The sequence below is a fragment of the Lathamus discolor genome, chromosome 5 (assembly GCF_037157495.1).
Source record: "Lathamus discolor isolate bLatDis1 chromosome 5, bLatDis1.hap1, whole genome shotgun sequence".
NCBI classification, from domain to species: domain Eukaryota; kingdom Metazoa; phylum Chordata; class Aves; order Psittaciformes; family Psittacidae; genus Lathamus; species Lathamus discolor.
In genome coordinates this window covers 52,988,586-53,013,109 of record NC_088888.1, presented here as the reverse complement: position 1 = coordinate 53,013,109, position 24,524 = coordinate 52,988,586, and the positions used below count along the sequence as shown (strand labels likewise).

At 42.8% G+C, this 24,524-nt stretch overlaps 1 protein-coding gene across 9 annotated transcripts in view; it reads left to right on the top strand.

The window, feature by feature from the left end:
* The first annotated feature begins 328 nt into the window (after window positions 1-328).
* L3MBTL3 (L3MBTL histone methyl-lysine binding protein 3) overlaps window positions 329-24,524 on the top strand; it is an 81,987-nt gene continuing 57,791 nt past the window's right edge. The window contains exons 1-3 of one of the 9 annotated variants that reach the window (XM_065680903.1): window positions 329-401; window positions 11,110-11,221; window positions 23,236-23,347. In XM_065680903.1, coding sequence (XP_065536975.1) covers window positions 11,120-11,221; window positions 23,236-23,347 — 214 coding nt within the window. In that variant the 5' untranslated portion in view covers window positions 329-401; window positions 11,110-11,119. Of the gene's footprint in view, window positions 492-826; window positions 846-1,662; window positions 1,814-2,084; window positions 2,504-2,848; window positions 3,011-11,109; window positions 11,222-22,288; window positions 22,351-23,235; window positions 23,348-24,524 lie in introns of those variants that run through there. The other 8 variants (XM_065680902.1, XM_065680900.1, XM_065680906.1 and 5 more) reach the window with 8 other exon arrangements.

The following is a 24,524-nucleotide window of genomic DNA, read 5'->3' as shown; positions in this document are numbered from 1 at the left end:
GCGGCCGATGCCCAGCCTCACAGTCCCTCTCCCCCAGAAGTGCGAGGCATTATTTTTGAAGGCGCCCAAAATAGCGCGCGGCTGCTGCACAAGTCTCCTTATTATTCCTCCGGCGTCGGCAGTAAATGAGGGAAGATGATGCACCTCCGCCGGAGCCGCTGGCGGCGGCCGGGGTTTTGGAGAGGGTGACGGTTGCCGACGGTGGCCGGTGGCCAGTGGCGGCTGCCGGAGCTGGGGCGCAGCGGCAGCGCGGGCGAGGGAGGAAGAGCCGCCGCGGCGACGGCCGTTTCCCCTTTCCCCAGCCCCGGCTCGGCGGGCGCATGCTCACTGGTGCCCGCAGCCCTGGACCATATTTGTCAGAACTACTCGAGAGACGGAGAAAAGAGAGAGAATTTGGGGGGGTAAGGAGCGGCGGGTTCCGAGCTAATCCGCCAGCCGGGCAGGGAGCGGCAGCGGCGAAGGCTGGCGATGGGGTTTGATTTTCCCCCTCGGTGAGGATGAAAGTTGGGAGAGAGCGCGAGAGATAAAGGGAGAGGCGCACCTCCTCTCCCTCCCTTACGAAACGTATCTGGGGAAGGGGAGGGGGCTTCTCCCCCACCACCTCGGGCAGGGAGGATGGAAGTTAATGCTGGGGAAAGTGGGCAAGTGACTCGCAAGTGGCTGGGGAGCGGCTGGGGCACCGGGGACCGCACTAAATCATAAGTGTGCGAGTGTGAAAGAGGAACAAAAGAAAGAGAGAGGTGCCTGGTATTTCTTTTTCTCTTCCCAAACACACGAAGGGAGTACATGGGTAGATGTATGCGCTGTGTATTTATATACGCACACGGGCACGCACGCACGTATGTGTATGTACATATATATCTATCTACGGGGGAGGGAGCTGTGGAAATGTGTTGGGGGGGCCTTTTTGGGGAGTGGGGGGGGTGTGGGTTCCGAAGTGAGGGGGAAGGGAAGGGGAGAGACATTTTGCAGACTTGCCCCACCAATGAGCTTGTCAGTTGGCTCCATTTAATGACACTTACGGGGCACCGCCGCGCTGTTGGGAACAATGTGATGCGGGTGCAGCGGCGGGGTGACGGTGGGGGGGGGGGGGGGGGACGCGGCCGCGGACACGGGTGTGCGTGTGAGCGCCGGGCGGAGAGCGAAGGAGGGGGGGATGGAAAGAAGGAAGGAGGGAGGGGGCTCGCTGCCAGCCGAGCCCCCCTCTCCAGCCCCGGCTCTTTGTTCACGCAGACTGAAGGACGTGGAGAAGTGCGGGCTGCGAGGGGGCAATGCGCGGCGGAGAGGGGTGTGAAGGAGCCCCGGGTTGTTTTTCGGTCGGAAGCGGCGGGAGGTGGCGGCTGCCGGGATATACCGGTTGAATGTGCCGTGGATTCCCGTGTGCGAAGGCCTCTTCAGCGCGCAGCAGAGTTTGTGTTTTCCGTCGCTCCTGCACTTTGTGTGATTGTGTGCGAGAGATATTTAAAATATAATCATCTCCCAATTTCCGCCATTTTGGGGAAAGTTTGCACACACATACACATACCAAAAAAAAAAAAAAAGCTTCTAGCATTTTTTTTTTATTTTTTTTTTTAAGAGGCGAAAAAAAAAAGTCTTTAGCTCGAGTGCTCAGTTCCTGCCTCTGTGCGGTGCGTGCGCGGCGCTCGCTGCGCTGCGGCAGACACGCGAGGCGGCGGCGAACGGCCCCTGCCCGCTCCGGCTGCGGGCGACGGCGGGGCCGGCGTCTGTCACCGCCGGCGGCTCCGCGGGCCGGCCTGGGGGGCTCCCGGGGGCTGCCCCGGGGTGCCGGCGGTGTATGTGAGCGCACATACACGTGAGTGCGCATTTTGCTGGGGGGGGGGTGAGGAGGGCTGGGGGCAGGGAATAGGACGCGGCTTCCCTATGAAGTTGCGCGCTCTCGGCTGGAGTGCGGCCGGGCTGGGGGAGCGGCCCCCGCGCACAAGCCTGTCTTTTCCTCCCCGTCCTCGCAGCCGGTGCACATAACAGGATATGGGCACACTTGTTCTCGCTAACGTGTGCGAGGTGGTGTTTTGTTGGCGGGGGGAAGGCGGAAAGCGATTTTTGGAGGGATGGGGGGTGGAGGCGGACGACGGGAAGGCGCTCCGGCGGAGCCGGGGCCGGGGTTCGGGAGAGGCCGCCGGGGCGGCACTGCCCGAGGCGGGGGGCTCCGCGCCGGGGCCGCAGCGGAGCCCGCTCCCCACCGCCATGGCTTTTCCCCCCCTCCCCGTCGGAGCGGGCGCACACGAGAGCGTGAGAGAAAAAGTTGTAGCGCGGGGCCGGGCGCTGGCGGCTGCGGGGCCGGCGGGGGGCGAGCCCTCCGGGGGCGGTGTGCGCCCGCCCCGCCCGCGGCAAGGGGCGACCTCGCCGCCGAGGGATGCGCGGGGATGGGCTCCGAGCGGCCGGGGAACAAACCCCAGCAGTTTCCTAGGAAAAAAGAGAGAGCTCGCCCCCCTCCTCCTCCTCCTCCTCCTCCGCGCTGGGGGAGGGGAGGAGGGAGGAGAAGGTAACATTTTTTCAATTTTCAAATATATTTTTTTCCTTTCCAGTAGGAAAGAGCCTCCTTTTCCCGGATCCCGTTCTCGGGGGGGGGGGGGGAAGGAGGCGGGGGGGGTGTGTGTGTGTGTGCGCGTTAGAAAAGCCGAGGACCCGGTAAACAAGCAGAGTCCCTCTCTCGTTGTGCAACTTCCTCAGGAACATTTAACACCCAGTTCCTCTCCAGCCCCCTCGCACGGCGCTCGCCCCCTCTCCGGGCAGGGGCACTCCCCCTCCGCTGCCTTTAATTGCCCCCGGAGGGGGTGTGTGGGGGAAGGCAAATTCAGGAGAGAAACGGAACAACTTGAGAACCGCTTTCCCCGAGCGCTCCGCGCAGGAGGCGGCCGGGCGGGCGCTTTTGTCTCGGAGGTTCTGTCCGAGCCTGGGGAAGACGCGGACCTGAGCCCGGGTTTTCTCCAGAAAGTTTCAAGTGCAGCAAAAACACGCCGCAAAACTGGCCAAGGAGGGACCTCTGCTGGTAGGCCGCGGGCTGCCGGCGCCGGGGAGCGGCGGCCGCGCCCGCCGGGCCTCGCCGCCGCGTTCCGGCTGCCGCGCTGCTCCGCTGCGCCGCGCCGGGAGGGAGGGAAGGAGGGAGGGAAGGAAGGCGGGAGGGAGGGAGGCAGGGCCGGCTCCGAGTCGGCCGCGACCCGGGCCCGCCGGCTCCCAGCCGCCTCGCCGCGGGTGGGCCCGGCCCACGGCCTGCGTGGGGAGCGGCGCGGGGCGCGCCCCGTGGCCGTGTCGCTTGTCCCAGTGGAGAGCGCGGTGCGAGCTGCCGCGGGTAGCGCGGCTGGGGAAGGAGGCCCCTGGAGATGCGGCAGCCTCCCCGGGTGGTGAGGGTCACAGCCCCTTCCGTGGTGGTTAATTACCTGTGCTTAATTAATAGCGGGTGTGTGTGTGTAAGCTTTACAGTGAAGGGTACCACGAGTTCCATTTTCACTTTTGTTCTATTTTCCTTCTTAATTTCCCTCGTATAGTTGAGTGGCTTTGAACTGACCATTTTTGCTGTTTGTTTCTACTCATGAATGGATGCTTAGTCGTGGGTGCTAAAAATCAGGTGGTGAGCATAAATAAAACTCGGGATACAAAAACTTCAGCGTGTGCTGTTTTCGGAAATAGTCTGTGTTCAGGATCGTGACACAGTTTTCTCAATGCAAATTTAAAAGCTGTTCCGGAAACTGGTGCGTTTTACCAAGGAAGTTATCAGGTTCACAGAAGTTTGTGTGATGAATATCTGTCAGGGAGAAACTCCCTGAAACTGGCAGCTGAACGCAGTAAAGCACTCTGCTTAAATCGGGTGGTGCGGATATTTGTTTTTTCCTGGTGTGACTTCAGCAGTTTTGACTGTGATCCAGTTGGTCTTCTCCTAAACTGGTCCTCTAATGAAGGTGCCCAAACCAATCATCTTGGATGGTTTTCGTTGACAGTTGGGCAATTGCAGTGACCTCTGGTTTTGTGTGTTGTTGTGGTGTATGTTTCACCTTCAGCTTAATGAGATTTTCTACTGTTGCTTTTAAAAGTTCTAGCAACTTAAGAAAATGATTTTGTGATGAGTCCTTTTCCTCTGACTTGTTCAGTTTTATTGGGCATCGCCTGTTCTGTGAGGACAGGCTGTTGACTTTTTGTGGGCTATTTCATTTACTGTCCGGGTTTTTAAATACTGCTGGTAAGTAGGATGATGGAGTTGTGGGTGTGAGGACCCAGTGATTATCCGGCATGGGGCTTCCTGAGAAGTTTGATAGTGTGTGTGCATAGTTGTAGCTTATTAGTGCTCTAGTAGTAGGACCGCTCATCGCAATGGGAGAATCGAGCTCTTTATGAGGGAGAAGGGAAGGTCTATAAATGCAGTAACCTGTTGAGTGTATTTAGGAGCTAGAAAAAGGTGAATTAATTTTAAAAGACAGCAGGGCTCATGGAAGCTGCTGAGAACTGTCAGAAGAGGAATAGCAGGGCACAAGTCAGACAAAATGAGCCTTCAGACGTATATTGAATTAACTTTGTGTAAAAAATAACAATATGAAATAGGTCAGGTGATAGATATTCAGTGAGAAGATTTGGTGCGTCATAGTTCTTCTCAAGGAGGTGTCTGCACAGGAAAGGGGGCACAGATACACAAAGGCAGAAATTTTCTGTAACTTTCTTGCCTGGTTCAAGGAGTTAAGAGAAACCAAGACTTCTCAGAGCTGTTGTGCTCAAGTGTTGCTATCTGAGTAGGTTAAACCTCCACCCAGGCCTGCACAGACAGTGGCAGAAATAAAGGAATCATGGAAGCATTGCAGAGGAAATAATTTTCGGTGTGAAGTGCAGGTTCTTTATGAACAAGATGAAAGTTGTTAGTGGTTTGTTTCATTAGATGATGGGATAGCTGTGATGTTGCGTAACTGTTGTTACTGTAGGGTTCTGTGGATATTTGAAAATGAGGTGGTAGATGAAGCTGCATGTAACTGTGTTACCCAGTTTCTTTCTAGTGATGCTACAGCAATACCTGTGTTAGCTTGTTGACAAAGGTAAGGCTCAGGTGAGAACAGCATGAACCTCCTTTAGCACTAGTGCAGACTCAGGCTTTGCAGCATTTTGAATGTATCCGTGTCCAGATTCGTCCTCTGAGGAAAAAAGTTTTAAGCTAAAGTATTGGTAAGCAGGAAGAGACACAGTACCCCTGGAGGATGTAGCAGGCAGAAGAGTAGCAACAGATAAAGAAGAGGAAATAATGCTGAAGGGACATCATCAACTGGAAATCTATCCATTTTCTGTAACAAGTGTTAAGAATGAAAGATTTTTAAGCTGTTGTCCCTTTGTGAGTATGTATAGAAGCTATGTACCTTTAAATTAACTTACTGGTAATAAACATCATAAGCAACTGGCAAAATAGTAAAATTTACTCAAACAGCTCTTCAACGTACAGAACAGAAACATGGCAGAACTGGTAAAGTAGTTCCTAAACAACAAAAAAATGAGACTTGGAAGGAGATGTGTCATCTGCAGATATTTTTTTTAATGAAACATAGAAATAGTTGAATCATTGAACAGGTATAAAGCAAAGTGTATATTAAAATGTGGTGGATAGCCTCAAAGTGTTTTAGTGTTTCCTGCACTGTTCCGTTGTGGTTTTTCTTTCAGTGAAGAATAATGTGCAAAAAGATGAAGGGTGATAAAAAAATAAGTGTTGGGTGCACTTAGGCCAAAGAGGATTGTGAGAAGAAAAGCAGAGCTCTCACCTCTGGGTTTACAGTGAGTTGGTTTTGGTTTTGCTGTCATGAAGCTAGCTTAATACGAAGTCTCTCTGAAGTAGAGGCAGCTTAAGATGTGAGGGGTATTTCTGCTTTGTGTGGCTCCGGCGGTGTAACAAGTAAGCCCTGGTAAGTATTCACATTCTTACGTGGCAAGTAAAGCTGAAGCTGAGCATGCACTTGCCCCTTGGTGTCTAGAAGTGAGTAAATGTATTTGCAGATCTGGTACACCAGGTTGTACCCTTGTGATCTGCTTTGTTTTCCTGATTGATTGTTTAGGGAAAATGTGGCTTTTCAGCCCATGGGTGCTAAGCCAAGCAGCCTCCTCCTTGGAGGTGCCCAAAATCCTACCATCTATGAAGTTAGGATAAAAAACTCACCTGTTGGCTTTGCTTCTGAACATCCGCCAGTGGTGGTGTCACCCAGCCTTGTGGGGAAGAGGGACCATGTCTCAGCTCCATAAGGACCTCTGTTTTTTCCTTGGACCTCACCCTTGGTGCCACTAACCAAGACCTCTTCTGGCTCCACATACAGTTTTGCCTCTTCTGGCTCCACATACAGTTTTGCCTCTTCTGGCTCCACATACAGTTTTGCCTCTTCTCACAAGAGCTGTTGGCTGGAGAAGGGACCAGCATGGGGGGAAATCTGCTAGGCTGTCCTGTCATGGTGGCTGCAGAAATCCTCTAAAGTAAAAATAAAAGTACATAAGGATACATTAAAAGAAAAGACATGCCATTGCAGACTGGCTGTGCCAGTCTGGCAGTGCTGACTGTTGGCTTTGCTGCTGAAATCTCCTCTCTCTGCTGCCCGGTGACCTGGTATCGTGTTGGCCCTGCTGGTTAGGAATCATACAGACATTTCACAGGTAGCATCTTAGATTTTCAAAATTTGGCTAGGTGTCAGGTAGTTTTTAAAGCACTGACTGAAAAAAAGTATCCTGTTACATTTTTATGTATTCAGTACGTAACCCTATAATTATTTATAAAACTACTTGTAAGCTTAATTGGCATATTCTCTCCTATTTCTTCGCTATACATCTTTGGAGAGTCTTTCACTGGATGAAAGTATCTAATTTTTAGTGCTGTTATTATGTCCTCTGTGAGGAACTCATTTACTGTTGAACCAGTTGGCAAAAATAAAGTTATTTCTAAGAGATGTGTCTATTTTACATGCTTGCTTATTTTAATTCATTTATTACATATATCTAAACCAAAGTTGATGTTGGAATATTAACATGTAGCAAACTCCTCTAAAAATGTTATAGCTTATGGCTGTGAAGACTGAGATACAGCTACATCCCTAACAGATTTTGGAGATACTTTTGGAAGATGACTGTTAAAAGTTCTTACTTTTATGTTCTTTCCTTCACGTTAGATGGCATTCAGTGATAGGCATAGGAACAGTACTGTAGTTACTTTGCCTTGTTAGCCTAGTATTATTATTTACCTAGTTACTTGAGTATTTTTACTACTTTTCTGGAAGTGTAGCAGCAGAAATGATAGCAAATGAAATCATTGTGGAAAGAGTTACACTTGTTCAAAGAACTACATCAGAGCTTTAAAAAAAAAAGAGTAGATAAGACATTCTGTAGTTTTCTTTGTCCTGTGATTTAGATGTATACATTGTGATGATTTCATCCTTTTTTAGTACCTTATTGCTGTAACAATTTAATTGGTCTCTATCTCACTCCACATTATCATTAGCAGAGGGAAATAGTCCTGCCTTTTATCTGTTCAAACTCAACAAAGCTGGAAACAGATATTTTGTTAAATGTTACTCCTTTTGGTAAATTAATTTCTGTCTGTGTTGCCCCGTGACCTTTTCGTCTCCACCAAGAACACTTCTGAAGGCTGCAGTGTGTGAAGGTACAGACTGTGTCTTTGATGTTGAGTTAATTTTAAAAGGAAAACAGTAATGAGTACCTTATCAAACACTGGAATAGATTATTACTGATTGTTACCTGAGGAGCCTTTGTTAAGTGTAAATAAGTTAAAATCTGTATATTTTCTTGAGAGAAGTATGCCCTGAACTTTTTCTTTAAATTTTTTTTTTTTTTTTTTTTAGTTTCACAGCTTGCATCCTGCCTGAGTACGCTGGGCTCTAAATTTTCTTTTTTCCCATGTCACTTTTTTGCAAGCGTTTCTGTTGCAAAGTGTGTCTATAACAAGATTGGCACTATTGAGAGATGCCAGCATTTGATGGAGTGCCTGTCTGCTGCTCCTTGCTGCATGGGACAGCAGCCACTGCTGGGAAGTGTTTTCCCACAGCCTCCCAGGTCTCTTCCCATCTTCTGTCCTGCCTTCTGCAGAAACCATTGGAACATGTTTTCTCTAATGTATAAACCACAGGAGGATTGAGTGAAGTATCTTCTAAATAGGGTGGTGATTTAAGATTACCTAGAAACTTCAGTTAATACAGGATGCAGCTTTGTGTTTGCTTAGCCAGGGTAATCATGGGGAGCTTGTTACCCATGAGCAGCGTGACCAGCAGGTCGAAGGAGGTGATCCTGCCCCTCTACTCTGCTCTTGTGAGACCTTACTCGGAGTATTGTGTACAGTTCTGGTGTCCTCAACATAAAAAGGACATGGAACTGTTGGAACAAGTCCAGAGGAGGGCCACGAGGATGATCAGGGGGCTGGAGCACCTCCTGTGTGAGGAAGATAGGCTGAGAAAGTTGGGGCTGTTCAGCCTGGAGAAGAGAAGGCTGCATGGGGACCTCATAGCAGCCTTCCAGTATCTGAAGGGGGCCTATAGGGATGCTGGGGAGGGACTCTTCATTAGGTACTGTAGTGGTAGGACAAGGGGTAACGGGTTAAAACTTACACAGGGGAAGTTTAGATTGGAAACAAGGAAGAAATTCTTTCCTATTAGGGTGGTGACACACTGGAATGGGTTTCCCAGGGAGGTTGTGAATGCTCCATCCCTGGCGGTGTTCAAAGCCAGGTTGGATGAAGCCTTGGGTGGCATGGTTTAATTGAGGTGTCCCTGCCCATGGCAGGGGGGTTGTAACTAGATGATCTTGAGGTCCTTTCCAACCCTAACTATTCTATGATTCTATGATAAGCACTAGTTTACTGATGTGCTTAAACCAGCATGTCCTCAAAATTTCACAGGTTTCTGGATAGATGCAAATTTTCAGATACTCCTTAGCAGCTTGGGTCTTGCATTCTTGAGAGAAGGCCTGTGCCTCTGCCATTGTGCTGCAGTTCAGTTTGGTGGAAGCCTGCTTGAGCTGGTCTGCTGCTGTGTGGAAGACTGGATGCTTGGTGGTCTTGAGCTCTGCAATGTCTCATGCTCTTGGATTGGAGATTGCCCAAGTTGTATTGCAGGAGCTGCCCGGAGGTAGGGTGGCATATCTTGCCTGGAAGTGCTTTTAAAAAATAAGGTCTGTTGGTTTTGGGAATTTCTCAGTTTGCACTGAATTTGTTTAGATTTGTTGACATATTTTAACGTAAATTTTTGTGCATCTATGGTATGGTTTTCAATACTTTCTCACAGAGGATTACTGAAATTGGAGATGGAGAAGACACAATCATGTGGTTCTAACTTCACTCTTGTCATGTAAAATACACAAAGTTTCCTCAAAGAGCCTTCTATGAACTCACTACTGTTGTATGAAAAGGGGAATGTAGAAGCTTTCACCCTAAGCAGTGGTTACTGACTGGGGTCCAGCTCCTGTTACCTGGTTGATATTGTGTAGCAGCTCTAGTGTAACCAAAGTATTCCTGGAGTGGGGTGTTCAGGGTTTTAAAGAATTCTGCTGGGAATACGGAGGAAACCAAGGAGAAAGACAAGGGAGTCCACGTTGTAGACCCAAAACTAGAGTAGTATCTGTTTGTTGTGGTGGTGTTACAGTGATTGGTACAATTTTTCTGATTAAAATAATGTAAATTGGATTATTTTTTCATGCAACAGAGTTAACTGGCTAAGCATTTTTCCCCTCAGACTTTCAGTAGAAGGCTTCTAGATGACCCGAGTTTACTTCTGCTTAGTTTGCATCTTTTTCTGTTATCTGTGAGTGAACAAATACCAGTATTTTTTTTTTTTTTTTTGTGGAAATTCAGATTTCCAGAGCGTATTAATAGATATTTACAGATTTTGGGACTGGGACCTAAGTCAGAAATTAAATTTTAGAAAACAAGGTCAAGCACTGAGGAAGCTCTCTACCTATTTGAATTTCAAATACGAATACTTGCAGCAAAAGTTTGCAGTCTGCAGACGGAATATGAGGCTTAGAAAGCATTTGTGAAAAGGTTCAGAAAGTGTAAATTTACAGAGGGGTGAGTTTTTGCTAATAGTTCACAAACCAAAGATGGAGCTAATTTTCTGCAAATTATTTCAGCTGCTAGGTGTAGCACAGAAATTCTTCAGGAGGAAAATGAATGAGTCAGATTTCATATTGAACAGACAGTAAATTAGGTGCTAGGCCACAGATTCAAAGATTGCTGGGTTTGTAGGAAGCGGAAAGGAAGAAGTTGATGGTAGTCAAAACTGGCTGCTAGAAACATTTACAATTCAGTGCAGCTGATACTGTCAAGTGGTGGGCCAATGCCAGGGGTCAGTGGCAAGTGTTATATACTTCTGTTTGTGCGAATCATTTGGTTTAAACTCTGCCCACAGAAAAGGATGTTCAGATACGGTATTTCTGAAGATAAATACTCTCTCCTTTCACTGGTCTGAAACAGAGGGATCTAGTAAAATAAAGTCTTGCAAAGCAGTAGTTTTCTCTGGTGTATATGTGGTTCTCTCCGTGTAAATAAATCTTACAAATGCAAATCAAGATTTAGTGAAACTGTATGTACAAGGAATGTTTGAGTCTCCTGAGTCAGATGGTGAAAATGAAAGACAGTTTCAAATTAATTTTGAAATTTCAGATTGAACTTTGTTGAAGCATTCACAGCAGCATGTTATCAAATAATAAGGGAATGCAGGTCTATTAATATGTGCTTAATGTATTTATTTTAGGCATGCACTCAGTCTTGCTTTCCCCAGAACAAATGGGATTTTTAGGTTTATTTGAGGTATGTTTTGCCATTGTCAATTTATCTGCAGTTTGAAAGTTCTCATTTCTTTTCAATATAACCTCATTAATAGCCTCCCAGTGTGTTAAACAGGTATTATTTTTTAAGGTTTTCAAAGATTTCTCCCTTTATTACGTCAGTGTGTATTATCAGCACTGTCATCAGTTGTTCACATTGCCAGTATGCTAACAGAAACATTTCATGCTACATTATGAAGTGCTTTTGAAGAATGTCCAGTGATACAAGCATTAAGGCACTTAAAACATTTTCAGATAAAAATCTTTATTTTCTTTTTGTTTTCTTGTTTGTTTTTATATTCTTTTTTTTAGTACATGCATCATGAACGAATCTGCCTCTAGTGGAAATGGTCAAGAGTTTGATGTATTTAGTGCTATGGACTGGAAGGATGGCATAGGTACTTTGCCAGGAAGTGACCTAAAGGTAAGATATGTAATTTTTTTAGTAAGTGAAATAAAAATGTTAAATTCTGAAAGAATGCATTTCACAAGCTGGTGTGTAGGTACCTGGTGTTATGAATAAAACATGAATCTGCAGCTCGAGTTAAGAGCCTGTAGCCTGTTAGCTTTTAGCTCTGGAGTTTCTTGATTCAGTTTCTGGTGCTGGCACAGACAGCCGTCATCCCCGTAGGAAGGCATAAATTAGCGCTGCCTCACTATATAGACAGAAGTAATCAAGTGCACAAAATCCAAAAGAAATCTCAAAAGTGTGAAAATTCAGTCCACTTAGAGCATTGTATTACCATATCACTAAGAATTTTTATACTGTTATTGACTTTCAACATCTCAGATTCTTAGTTCTTTTTATTTCTAAAAATAGATTTTTTTCCCTGTGCTTTTGTCATGTGGGTGCCTAGAAAAATGAATAAAGTGAATGCTTCTGAGTTTGATATAGTTCAGAAATTTGAATTACATTGGAATAATACTTTCAATTACATTTTTCACTCTGGTTTTATTTTTTGAAGAAATAACAGCTTTGTTTTCAAAATATTTTTTATTTATCTGATACTTTTTACTGTGTCGTCAGATGTCCTCTGATGCATTAGCTAAAAATACAGTTTCAATATTAGAGACTCTCTTGTGCCCATTTCCTGTTGATTATAGTCAGTATTTTCATATAATTTCATTTGGACTAACACTGATGAGGTTTTATCGTAGTTTTTTTTTTTTTTTTTTTTTTAAGGGATCTCACAAGAAACTCTTGTGTTTTTTAGAACAACTTTTTATCTCTTGGTGCCTGATACAAGTTCTGTTGAAGAGCCAGAGAAGTTTGAAAATCAGTACATATATCTTGCGAGTGTGTGTTTGTGTTGGGGGTTTGTTGTTGTTGCTGTTTTTTCTCTTATTCACAGAACCATAGAATAGATTCACAGATTAATTTTCTTTGGAAAGGACCTCAGGACACCATAAGAACCTCAGGGCCTTGTCCAGTACAGATTTGGTTAATCTGCAGGGTTGGAGATACCATAGTCTGTCTGGGCAACCTGTTCCAGCATTTGACCACCCTCATAGTGATTTTTTTTTTTTCTTTTTTTGATACTTTATTTGAATTCTCCTTTTGCAGCTTGGGACTATTGCCTCTTGTCCTTTTCCTGTGCCCATCTGAGAAGAACCTGGCTCCATCCTTTCTATATCCTCCCATTAACTGCTGGAAGACAGCAGTAAAATCTCTCCTGTTCTTAGGACCAAGCAAACAAGTTCATTTAGCTTCTCCTTGCATGTTATCTGTTGTAGCCCCCACTTGTTTTGGTGGACATCTGCTGCGCTTGCTCCGGTATGTCAGTGTCTCTCATGTACTGGACACAGTGGCATGGTCCCATCAATGTTAGAGGGGAATAATGAGTTCCTTTGGTCTGCTGGCTACCCTCTTGCCAAAGTAGCCTTGGATGCTTGTGGCCACCTTTGCTGCCAGGACATGTCGCTGACTCATGTTCAACTCTTACGTTGTCTTCTGCAAAGCTGTTTTCAGATAGTTGCCCTGCAGGCTATGCTAGTGCACTGTACTAGAGCTGTCCTATCCCAGGTGCAGGGCCTTGCCTGTGCATTTTCAGACCTTCATGAGATCTTGCAGCGCATTTCTTCAGTGTGTTGAGGGCTTTCTGAATGACAAACCTGCCCTTCAGCCACTCCCTCCAGTTTGGTGATTTGTTTTGCTGGCTGTACACATACAGAGGCCTTTACTGTTGCCCTTGCCGGTTTCTTCTCCAGCTGAGCTTTGGGTTTCCTAATTTCGTCATTATACACTGCAGCAATATCATTATATACCTTCTCTGCATAACATTTCCTGTTTCACCAGCTGCTTGCTTCCTTTTCCATTTGAACTAAGTCAGGAGTCCCTAGTTAATTCTTGTTGGCCTTCATCTACATTAGCTTAACTTTTCTTCACTTCACTTAACTTTTTGCACGTTGGCATGCATCATTCTGCTGGTTTGAACTCCCTGGAGAGATATCCAGATTTCCTGGGCCTCTTTACCCTTTAAAGCAGTCTTCAGTATGATCCTGCCAAGCAGATCTCTGAACAAGCCAAAATCTGCCTCTCCTGAAGTCCAGTGCTGTTTCAGTATTCATTTTGTTCACTTCTGTCAGGATTTCAGACTTCACCATCTCCTGGTCGCTGCTGCCAAGGCTATCATCAGCCTCCACATCCCTGACCAGTTCTGGGCTTTTTTGCTCTTCTTTTTATTATTTTTTTTTTTTTTCCGTAAAGTCCAGCCTTTTAAAATTCCGTTCTGTTTTAATAAGCAGCATTGTGTGAAGGGCAAACATAATATTGAAATGTTCAAGGAATACAAAGGAGAACAATATGGGAAGATACAACAATCTCATATAGATCACTGGTGCCTGCTTTATTCAGCTCTGGTTACTCTGTGTCAAAAGAAACAAAACCAAAGCAAAGCTTAGGTCATTAGTTAGGTGAGGAATGGGAAAGCTTCCATACAAAGTGAGGGAAGAGACCAGGAGGTGTAGCTGAAGGTAACATCAAGAAATTGTGTAAGAAGGTTCTTACTACTGTCCTGTTCAAGGAAAAGCATGAGCTTCATGTTAAGATTGCTCTTCTCTCATTGGTTTGTTTGGATTTTTTTTTGTTTGTTTTGTTGGGATTTTTTGGTGGGTGGGGAGGTGTTTGTGGTGTTTTGCAGTTTTTCATTTTTATTTGGAAATAAAACATATTTGTGGACAGAGATTGTTTGATCCAGCCATTCGGGAAGACACAGTCAGAGGTGCAGTGGTAATGTACCCAGAATGATGAAAGATCCAGAGAATTGGCCAGGCAGCTCATTCTGGTCTTCTAAAGCAAGGGGTTATTGGATGAAATTGAAATTTAGTCATTCCAACACTGACTGAAGGGAAAATATTTTCTAACAATGCAGAATTAGCCTGAAGAGACCACTGGACCAGGGAGCACCAAGACTCAGTGAAACACTAGGCATTTATATAGATAGCAAAATAATTTGAGCTGTTAGAATAGTAAGGATTTTTAAGCTTTTGAGATAATTGTAACAATTCATTTTTCAGGGCTGCTTTGAAATACTGGTGGTTGAAAGGGTGACTAATCTCTTGAAACTGTAAATGTGATCGTGGAAGATATGTTCTGCTCTTTGTGGAATTCTCAGAATAGTGTGGATGGTTTACCTGAACTGTCCTGATAACAAGAGTATTTTAATACTGTGTCCTGAGCCTAAAGAAAATGGCCTTGCATAACAGTTAGTTCTTGTAAGCTTGCATGTGCCTTTCAAAAATTATAATAGACTTATTCCAGTAAAGATATTAAACCATTGCCATGTGTTTGCATTGAAATGCAATTGAAAAATCTGGTGAAAACACTACCAGCAAGATGCACAAATCCAAACATTACAGCTTGGTAATAGATTAGCGTGCTTGTGTTTTTTTATAATAATAAGCAATAGCTGAACTATTCATTGCAGACAATGTATTGCTTACATTCTCACATTTAGTCCCTTTTCTTCATAGAATGTTGGGAAAAACTGTCTTTTAAGCTACATTTTGTGAGCATGCTGTAAGTTAAACATACACCAAAATGTTGAAATGCTACTTTTTAATATTGACATTTTGGGATTTATCTACTTGACCTTTTTATCTTTAGTCATGTAAGTCATGTGGCGTTTGGTTGTCTTTACTGCTTCCATGATGAAGCTTCATGCTTCTTTTTACATACGCACTTTTCTTGTGTGCTGTATCAATATCCGGCCTTGTCAGGTTACCATGTAGGTCTATCTGAGCAATCGTTCTTTTTAAGAACCACTTCATTTTTTTGAATATAATTTCATCTATGAATGAAAAACTATTTAAAATAGTGTAAAGTGCTTGAAACATAAATAACTTTTCTCAGTATATTCTTATTGCTTAAATTTAGCTCTTCTTATGATAGAGAAGAACAACTAAATCAGAAGCGGGAAAATGCGTTACTTCCTTTTTGTTACAAAGTCCGATGGGTGGTTTCATGCCTACCAGACGTTTCGGCACCAGGGGGCACTCACTTCCCAGTCTCATCAAAGCAAGGGAATCAAGTCAGATACCAAACCTCCATTCTCAGCCATGCTATGTTCTCTGGGGCTTACATCTGTTTCCACATTGGTAAAATGCTGGAAATGTTATTTTCCTATTAATTTAGGCAGTGTTAATGGTTAGATTTTTGTCATCTGTTGTTGGAGAAGGCTGTAGAAATACATTCTCGCACAGATTTTGTTGAAACTCTTTAGCGTGAATAGTCATAAAGTAGTTAATACTTTTTTAATGCTGCTTTGAGCATGCTGTGTGACAGGTTGTGGAAAACAGTAGCATTTCCAATTACAGGGGGGATAAGAAGAATTAAAAATTGTACAGTATGATGCAGCAATGACTGAGAACAAAAATTTTGGTATTGTATGTTAGTTCTTTGAAGATGTTTAAATAAACCAGAAAACTTGAATTCCAGTAGAGTTTAAAATAGTTTACAAATTACAGAATGCCTTCATGTGGCAGGCTAAGTAATGTATGCCCATCTGAAAAACATCAGTGCTTACCAGTTACTCTGCATGGTGTGAATGTAAATGTGAAATACACTTTTCTCTTTCTTTTTTTTTTTTTTTTTTTATCTCTGTGCTGAGTGCACACAGTAACACCATCACTTCAAGATTTAAATGTACTCATTAAATTGGAAAAGCTGTAATAATTTACAGTCACTTCCTACTGCAGTGACAGAGGTTTATGAAATACGTCGTAATGAGTTTTCTAGTGCTTGTGTTTGGAAAGTGAGCTATTATATACTGCATGGACAGAATTTTGGTCATTATTTCCAGACTGCAAATTGTGCCTGAAGGGAAAAAAAAAAAAAAGATGATGAAGAAATTAAATAAATAAATAAGGTTGGGCAGCTGATACCATAGGAAAATAACTGTGATAGTGGACCATGAATGGTGGAATAATGATCCCTGGTGTTTGGTATTTCCAGCTGCATTGTAAAGAAGGTAATCGTGATTCAGAGTATTTCTGGATGCATACGTGCAACGACTCAAGGCCATAAGATACATTCTTCCACCTGCCCATTCTGAAATTACTTTCAAGCTTGCTTGAGATAATTAACATTTTGAAAACACTTTTTTTTTCTCACAGGATTATACGACAGAAATATCTGTAGTGTCTCAGGCAATAACTAAGCACAGTGCTTTTTTTAGTGCAGAGGTATTTCATTTCCATACGTTTCTGGTTAAAATTTGTATTGTCATAAAATGATTTTGCCTCATTTATAAAAGAAAAGAAAGGAAGTTTCACTATTAAAATTGCTAAAACTCCAAAGCCAAGAAATGCCAGAATTAGATTTACCTTTGGATCTTTAGTTGGGCTTCCTCTTGTGTAGTCATAGTAGAGTCTTCAGTTAAGGGATCACTTGCTATTTTACTTCAAAACGTACTGTGTCATTTGCTGTGGATGCTTTTAGACGTGTAAGTAACTGGGCAGAGGATTTCAGGAAGGAAGAGGAATAATTTTATGATTAATGCAGGTAAATCCCATACAGGAAAGCTTAGTGCTGCACTTGCTTCTACCACAGCTTTCCTGTGTGGGCTGAACAACTTTCTGGAACCAAAACTTTGGCACGTAGCCATTGATTTTTTAGTTGTAACTTGCTTGGGTTCCCCATGAGGTATTAGTATTTGGTATTTAGAAATATTCTGGCCAAATTAACTCAGAGAGGGTTGCTTTGTAGGTCAGCTTCTGGATCAGTAAGTGTCATCTTGGCAGGCCTTGACTTCTGGCTCTGTCACTGATGTATATGTCACCTTAAGAAAGTCTGTTCCGCTGCAATTTCCCACTCAAGTGGAGATAATAAGGCAGACTGAGTTTGCAATGGAGAGAAATCATTGAGAAGCCCTCTGGTACTAAGATAATTCGTGAGCATTCAGGGTGGAGGGCGGGGATTGAAGGAGCCTGAAGAGTGTCTAAGAATAAAGTAGACAAGTATTAACTGCAAAGACAACTGAGGTATCAGCGATTTGCTAGGGAAACATCAGTCTCTCTTGCTAACGGTGTATATTTTCTAATGGTACCTATGCTTTCAGTTCAAAAGTGATAAGACAATGTTTGTTTGGTTTTTTTTTTTAAGGTTGTAATATGATTATAGTCCTTTCCTGCTTATGCCTGCCCAGATAGGAAAAAAAATTTTCTTTTGGATACATATTTTTCTCTCTACTCTGTTACTTCAGGATTAGCCTATTGCAGTGTAACTGAAGCATCTTAAAACTAATCAAAGATTGTTGCTTTCAGCATCAACCCAGTGAGAGGAGGTCTGGCCCTGTCCCTTGGTCATGGCGTGGATTTTAATCTCTGCGAGTTGTGATTTAGGGAGCTCTAACCAGCCTGGGATCCTACTTAAAGTTGTTTGTCTTTAGCCATACTTACAGAGCAGGAGCGTGCTGCAGGATCCCTTCTCATCATTAGTGAATAGGAATAGTCAGGTGCAGGGACACATCCCCCTAACCTTCTTTATACCTGAAAAAAACAAAATTTTGTGACCAGGCAGGCGTGAGGGGTCGCATGCTTACTGCGTGCTTTGAAATAAGCTGGGAGCAGAGTACTGAGAAGGATGAAGAACTAGGAAGAGATACTTTTATTTTATTTTGTAAGTGGCTGAACAGATTCTGTTTCAGGAATTACTTTGCACTGCATTGTAACAGTAATTGATAGAGTGCCTAAAGCTTTTTTAGATACATGCTCTTTGTTATTTCAGTGGTGGGTTTGTTGGGTTTTTTTTGAAAGAAAATAAATCATCATTCTACTTTCAAACCATGTAGAGTAAATAAGACTAGCCTTACTGCTTGAAGAAAGAGCATAGAAATACCCAACAGCTGCCTCATTTTCTCTGAACCTGGGGCAGGGGTTCTCTGGAAAAAATAGTATGTGATCATGCAAATAAAGAATTGATCACACATACACAGAAGACGAGAATGGTTGAATGGACAAGTTCTGGCATTTACTGAGTTATTCAACTTAAGCAATATGTAAAAAAATAGTTTGGCTTGTAGCTGGGTGTGATTGGACAATACAATGTCTTATAGGCAATTCCTTTGCTTTAAAGAGAGGAGGAGCTGTAAGGTGACAGAAAGGCTCTGATTTATCAGACTGTATGGTGATTAAAATCAAGAATGATGGTAACTGCTTGCTAACCAGAGATCTTCGGCTTGTATCACTGCGGAGTCCCAGTTGTCAGTTCTCTTGGCAGACTGCTATATAACTCTGCTGCTTTAAGCGTAGTTACTTCATGGGCATAAAAGTGTTTACTCAATTTACTTTCGTTTTGGGTAATACAAATTTTGCAGGGCCCTGCTGAGCTAGTCCACATTCACACTGTTGTGGGGGTCAAGATGAGTTTTGTTCTTAAGGTTACTGTCAGAATGCAGCAACAATTGTCTTCATTGCAATGCACGCTCTGTCCTTAACTTGCCCAGTAGATGGTACTGTTGGCTGTTTTATCTAAGTTGTTTTAAAGCAATGCATTAGGATGTGTTGGTTTTTCTCTTCCTTTTTGTCCTTTGCACTTTGATTGTTCTTCTTTTTAATTCCTTTTCCTTACTGCCTGTTCTCCCAAAATGCATTTTATCTTGTATGAAACAATAGCGCCTTTATTCTGATTTGATCTCTGTGGGTACTGATGAGGCCTTACATACTGTTAAAAGGGCACAAGTAGCAGCAAACAGATATGCAACAGCGGGGACTCAATTTGAAACTAGATTGTATGTATTTCTTCCCAACAGGTTTGAGTTTCTAAGAATTAATCTGCAATTTGATAGACATTTCACATTATTTGCAAATTTATTTTTATCCCATGTAGTGACAAATGCAGAGAGTATTTTTGTGAAATGTGGAGAAAGAGAACTGAAAGCCCTTTTAACATATAATTCTCCCTACATAAAACTATGGAGTGCCTTCCAGCCTGCATGGTAAGGCAAAGAATTTCCATTAGAAATTGAAAGGTTCTAAAGCCACAGGAGGAGGGGCAGCAGAAGTCCACAAGAAGAGCAGAAGGAGCTTGTGCTTAGCCTAATAAAATTAAGTTTCTGGGTAATAATTCCTTGCTTCAAATATATACCCATCGTAAGTGCTGGGGTACTAGAGCTATATAAAAAGTTAGAAGAAGGTTTTTTGAGAAAGAAATTCAGAAATGGACACTCAGTAGAGGCACTGGTAACAGAAAACTGTCTGTTCCTCCATTGCAGCTGAAACATTTGTGAAATACTTTATGTGGTACTGTTGCCTGCAGTAAACAAAGGCTTCATCTCAGTGACTTATGATACTTGTTCCTGTCCTGTGTAAATTTTAACGCAATTTTAATTGTTTTTTTGAGTGTGTATTCATAGTAATTTTGATCCTTGTAGAAGAACTTAGCATGTGGATAGACAGAAATTGTTCAGAAAGTATTTATAATGTTTGATTAATATTTATTTAAGCCTTCATTTCCCTCAGTGTGTTCTATATTTGTTCTATGAATATTAAAATGTTCCTGGGGATGAAATTAACTGTCATATAAGCTGAAATCTTGGTATATCAGGGCATCATTTCTTTAGAATGTGAAAATGTATCTCAGCTCTTGAGTGGAAAAACTCTCTATTGATGTTTAGGTGGAAGCTACTGTTTAATTCCCTTTTGGTCCTCGTGGAAACTTTTAAACAAGGCAGCTAAGTTTGTGTTGTATACTTAACTCATTAACAGTTGGATTTGTCCTGCCAGCTCAGTTTGTGATATATTTGTGTTAAAAGACCATTGGCTTATTTGGGTGGCATAGAAAATTATCTTCTTAAGAGGTTACTTAAAATTTGCAAACAAGTATTTGACAAAAGTCAAGTGGATTAAATTCATACCCAACAAGCTTTATAATTTGTTGTCTTTTAAACACTGAAGTGACAAAAATCAGGGTTGTTTTTTTTTTGTGAGATTATTTTAAAAGTATTTGATAATGGCCTGAATTTGTTTCCATCAAAGGGAATTTTACTGATTGCCTTAATGAAGACAGGTTTAAAGAAAATCCCTTTATCCAGTGCAAATTTATACATTTACTTAAGGAGTTCTGTGATTTAAACCCAAATTTTTACTTCTCAGAAAGCTATGCATCCATCCTCAGAAGTTAGCTCAATGTCACTATTTTCTTTCCTCTGTATCTCCTGCTGCAAACTTCCAGACTGTCAAGACACCTAGGGAAATATATGGGAGGACTGCTGTTAACATATTTTGGCTTGGGTCACCAAAAATAGAAGAAACATTATGACAGAACCTTACCTTTCTTATGTTATGACAGAACCTTTTTTGTTTGGTTGGTTGGTTTTTGTTTGTTTGTTTGTTTTTGTTGCTTACTTTCTAAATAGAAGAGGCTTACAAAAGTGCAATTTTTTTATAGAAACATAAACTACCATTACTGTAGCTCCCTTTTGTCACCTTTCCAACAGTAGACACTAGCTGGCACATTGCTCTGGAAGCTCTTACCATGTGATACGTTTGTGCAGCATGCTGCTTTGTACATCTGTTTATCCTGGTTTTAAGCAACTAACCTCTGTTACAAGTTTTTCATTGCCTTTCCTCCCCAGCTAAAACCAGAGTCCCACTCCCCAGGTCTGAGGCATTTTTCTGGTCAGCTACGGAGAGCTCAGCATGCACAGTAGTGCTAAAGCTTTAATTAGGGAAGCAATGAACGAAAGCAGACATATCTCCTTCAAGTCTGTGTCCAAACAGGAGCTGGAGGTCTCTGACACAGATAAAGTGGAGGCTGTGGGCAAAAGCAGGAGATACAGGTCAGACGAGGCAGCATGCTGCTGTGTGGTTATGTTCTCCTGCCTGCTAAGGCAGTACTGACTGGTTATTCTCCATTGCTGCACCCATCTTGGTGTGGTAGCCCAGCTGTTGAAGAGCTGCTTCCTTAATGGTTTGGCTCTTGCTGCCATGAACACCCTCCAGTGAAAGGGTAGCTGGGAGCAGGCTTCCTTGCAATCATCAGTCTTTCACCACGTTTGATGCCTGTCAGTCATCTGAAGCAAGAAGGGCCGGTAGGTCACTGCAGTAGCCAGGGTGACACCCTTGCATATCACAGGAGGCCACAGTGGGGGAGGAACATATGTATAGTGTAAGGGCTGAACATTGATCAGATCATACAGAAATACCATAGGTGTTAATTGGACTGTTTAGAAATACCTTTGATGTACACATTCTGGCTGATTATGTAGGAAGGTGCAGGCAGGTGTTTCCAGAAGCCAGTTAGTAATCTCCCTGGGGCCTGTCAGTTGGTAGGCTGCAGCCCCATGTTTTAGTCTGTGCTCACAGCCCGTTTGCTTATCCAGCTCTTGCAGAGTTAGAGCCTTTGGAAACAATGAAGGTTTTCCTTCTGACATCCACTTACTCCAGAGTCAGCAAAGCACCACTAAGAAAAATGAACGTAAACAAATAGCAAATATGAGCATAACCAAAATAGGAACCATGCCGGGTACGTAAGTCAACTATAAGACACAGAGATCCTCTTCTGAATGGTAACTGCTATTCTTTGGGTGGAACAGCATGATTGTCTGTCCACAAACTGGAGTATGAGCATATGGTGTTCCTGCCTTCAGTTCAAGGCTGAACTCCTGGACTTTCAGTCCAGATGGATGTATCAACAGTTTACCCACACTTGTATACCTGTTCTGAGCATTGTCACCACAAGTAAAAATCTTGGCTGCAGAAGTCTTATGACTGTGTGAGGTCCTCCTTTTCTTCCTCTCCCCCTGCTCAGCTTAGTTCACATTCCTTGGGACCCAGCGGTTCTTCGCAAATGCTGAAGTTGGAAGGACAGTATTAGTGAAAGCACACTGTTGTGGTATATATGCATGGGGCTTAGCTTTGCTTTCAGTCTGAATGGCTTATTTTCTGTACCATACCTTAGCAGGGTCCAATTCATCTTGCAGCCTCTGGAGGCACACAGAAGGTCAGCATAGTGCCAGGCAATTGTTCCCCTTCTCATTTTCCCCAGGTGAAGTTGCCTGACTAGAGATATGGAAATGGGCTTCATGCTATTGCCCCTAAGGAATATCCTCACAGGTGAGTGCTGTGGAGCTTTGAGAAGACTCTGGGGTGTAATTATTCTTGCTGATCTCCATTAGTGACAGCATCACACTTCTAGAGACCTGTCCTGTGTGGCAGAGCTCAGAGGGATACCCCTTCAGCGTTCAGAGCAGGCAATCAGGGGCAGAATGCTGCCTTGAGTTCAACATGTGTAACCAGCTGGGCCTGCAAACAACATAGTGACTGGAAAGCTGACGTTTATTTTCATCTGGTAGTGCTGTAATCATTATAGCATTTGGAATATGGTTTTCTGCTGGCAGCAGAATGGCTATAACACCCGGTGCTCCTGTGTAAGCAGCACAGCATGTGGGGTATTGTTGAGCCTTGCTTCTGGCTGACAGTAATACCACGTTCAGCATGTAATTAAACAGCTCATAAACTGCCTTGAGATGTTTATTTATGTGCACTTTACAGCAGAGAAGTACTGTCTTTTCCGAGGATGCTGAAATTTCTGTACCCTGTGAAGCATTTGTATTTGACATTCCGTTCCCTTTTCCTCGACAAAAGTACTCAGTGAGTGGAGTGTGTTGTTTTGCTGGCAATGAAAAGCGTACAGTTAGGAGATTTTCCCATGAAATTCTGTTACTGATTTTTGGATTATTGTGTGTGTATGTGGGGTCAATTTGTAGCATTGTCTATTGCAGATTAATATTTTTAGATAACAAAATGATTTTGCATTTTGCTTGATAGAAACAAGAAAGGCTTGTTTCTAGTTCCTTGAGGATAAGCAGATACACATAGAAATTAGGTAATATGGTGAGGACCCTGTGTAAAAATTATCTGGGTGAATAGAAGAAGATGCCAAAAGAGCGTATTAGTAAATTTTTGCTATTTTCTATGGCATTTGTTTTTTTCTTACAGTTTAGAGTGAATGAATTTGGGGCCCTGGAAGTGATTACAGATGAAACTGAGATGGAAAGTGTTAAAAAGGCAACTGCTACCACTACCTGGATGGTTCCAACGGCTCAAGAAGGTCAGTTAAGAGGTGATAGACATTTTCTGTGACAGACTATATTTTAATATATCAGTTTTTCTTGAAAGGTTGCCCTGCAAAAAAAAAAAAAACCAAACAGACAAACTCAGCCTTATTTGCTTTAATGCACAGGGTATCTCTCATTTCACTTGTTTCTTGGGGTGTTAATAAATATGAAAAGAAATGCATTTTAAGTTTAAAGGAAATAATTCCACTGTTAAACATCTGAAGTTCAATTGCTGTCACGTTTTTTTCTAAGGTTAGAGTTGTTTTTTCCCCTCTGTCAGATTTGAAAAATAGTCAATTTCTTACTTTTAAATTACTGAGAATTTTTCAGAAGTTATTTTTGTTGAACCAGTTCACCAGTCTGCCCACAGACTTTACTAACTGCTTACAGTTCATTTGTGACTGAAATACTGTGCACTATAAAGTTCCTTCACATGATGCTGGCTGCTCCTCAGCTGCTACCACTGATGTCAATGTATGTTTGCACTCTAGCCTTGCTCCTGCTGACTATGCTTTTTTACAGTATTAAAATTAGTGTGTAGTAACCATTTATGTTTATCTTGAATAATAAAATTTTAATAGTTGTAGTATCTGTCTACCAAATAAGGTATTTCCTGGATTTAAAATACTGATCTAAGGAAACACCTTTTTTATTCAAAGAAAGCTGGTTTTGCATGGTCATAAGTTCTGAAAATCTCGATACTCTGATTCCATCAATGAAGGAGTGGTGTGAAAGAGAATACTACAACTGGTTTTGTGATTACTTACAACTACCTAGTTTATTTCATTGTTGATACTGTATTTTACCAATTTGCTTTTAAAATACACGTTCTGTAAGGTCTTTGAAAAGCAGACTTTAAAATTTTGATTTAATAATTATCAGTATAAACACGATAAACAAAGTCAGTGATAGTTTTCCTTTGCTACTTTCCCACCATTAAGTCTTGTCTTTTGTGAATAGGCAAAACGTTTACACCAGTGGGAGAGCAGTTTGGACCTCAGCTGTAAGGTCTTCAGCTTCAGACCACAGCTACTCTGTTCTGTGACAAGCAGTGACAGTTATTCAAGACTCAAATCTGTGATGAGAGTAGCAACAGTGTGATAACATAGCGGCAAAACAGGTTCTCTCTGTAGATTGAGAGGTCACAGTTAACTGCAGTAACTATTATCA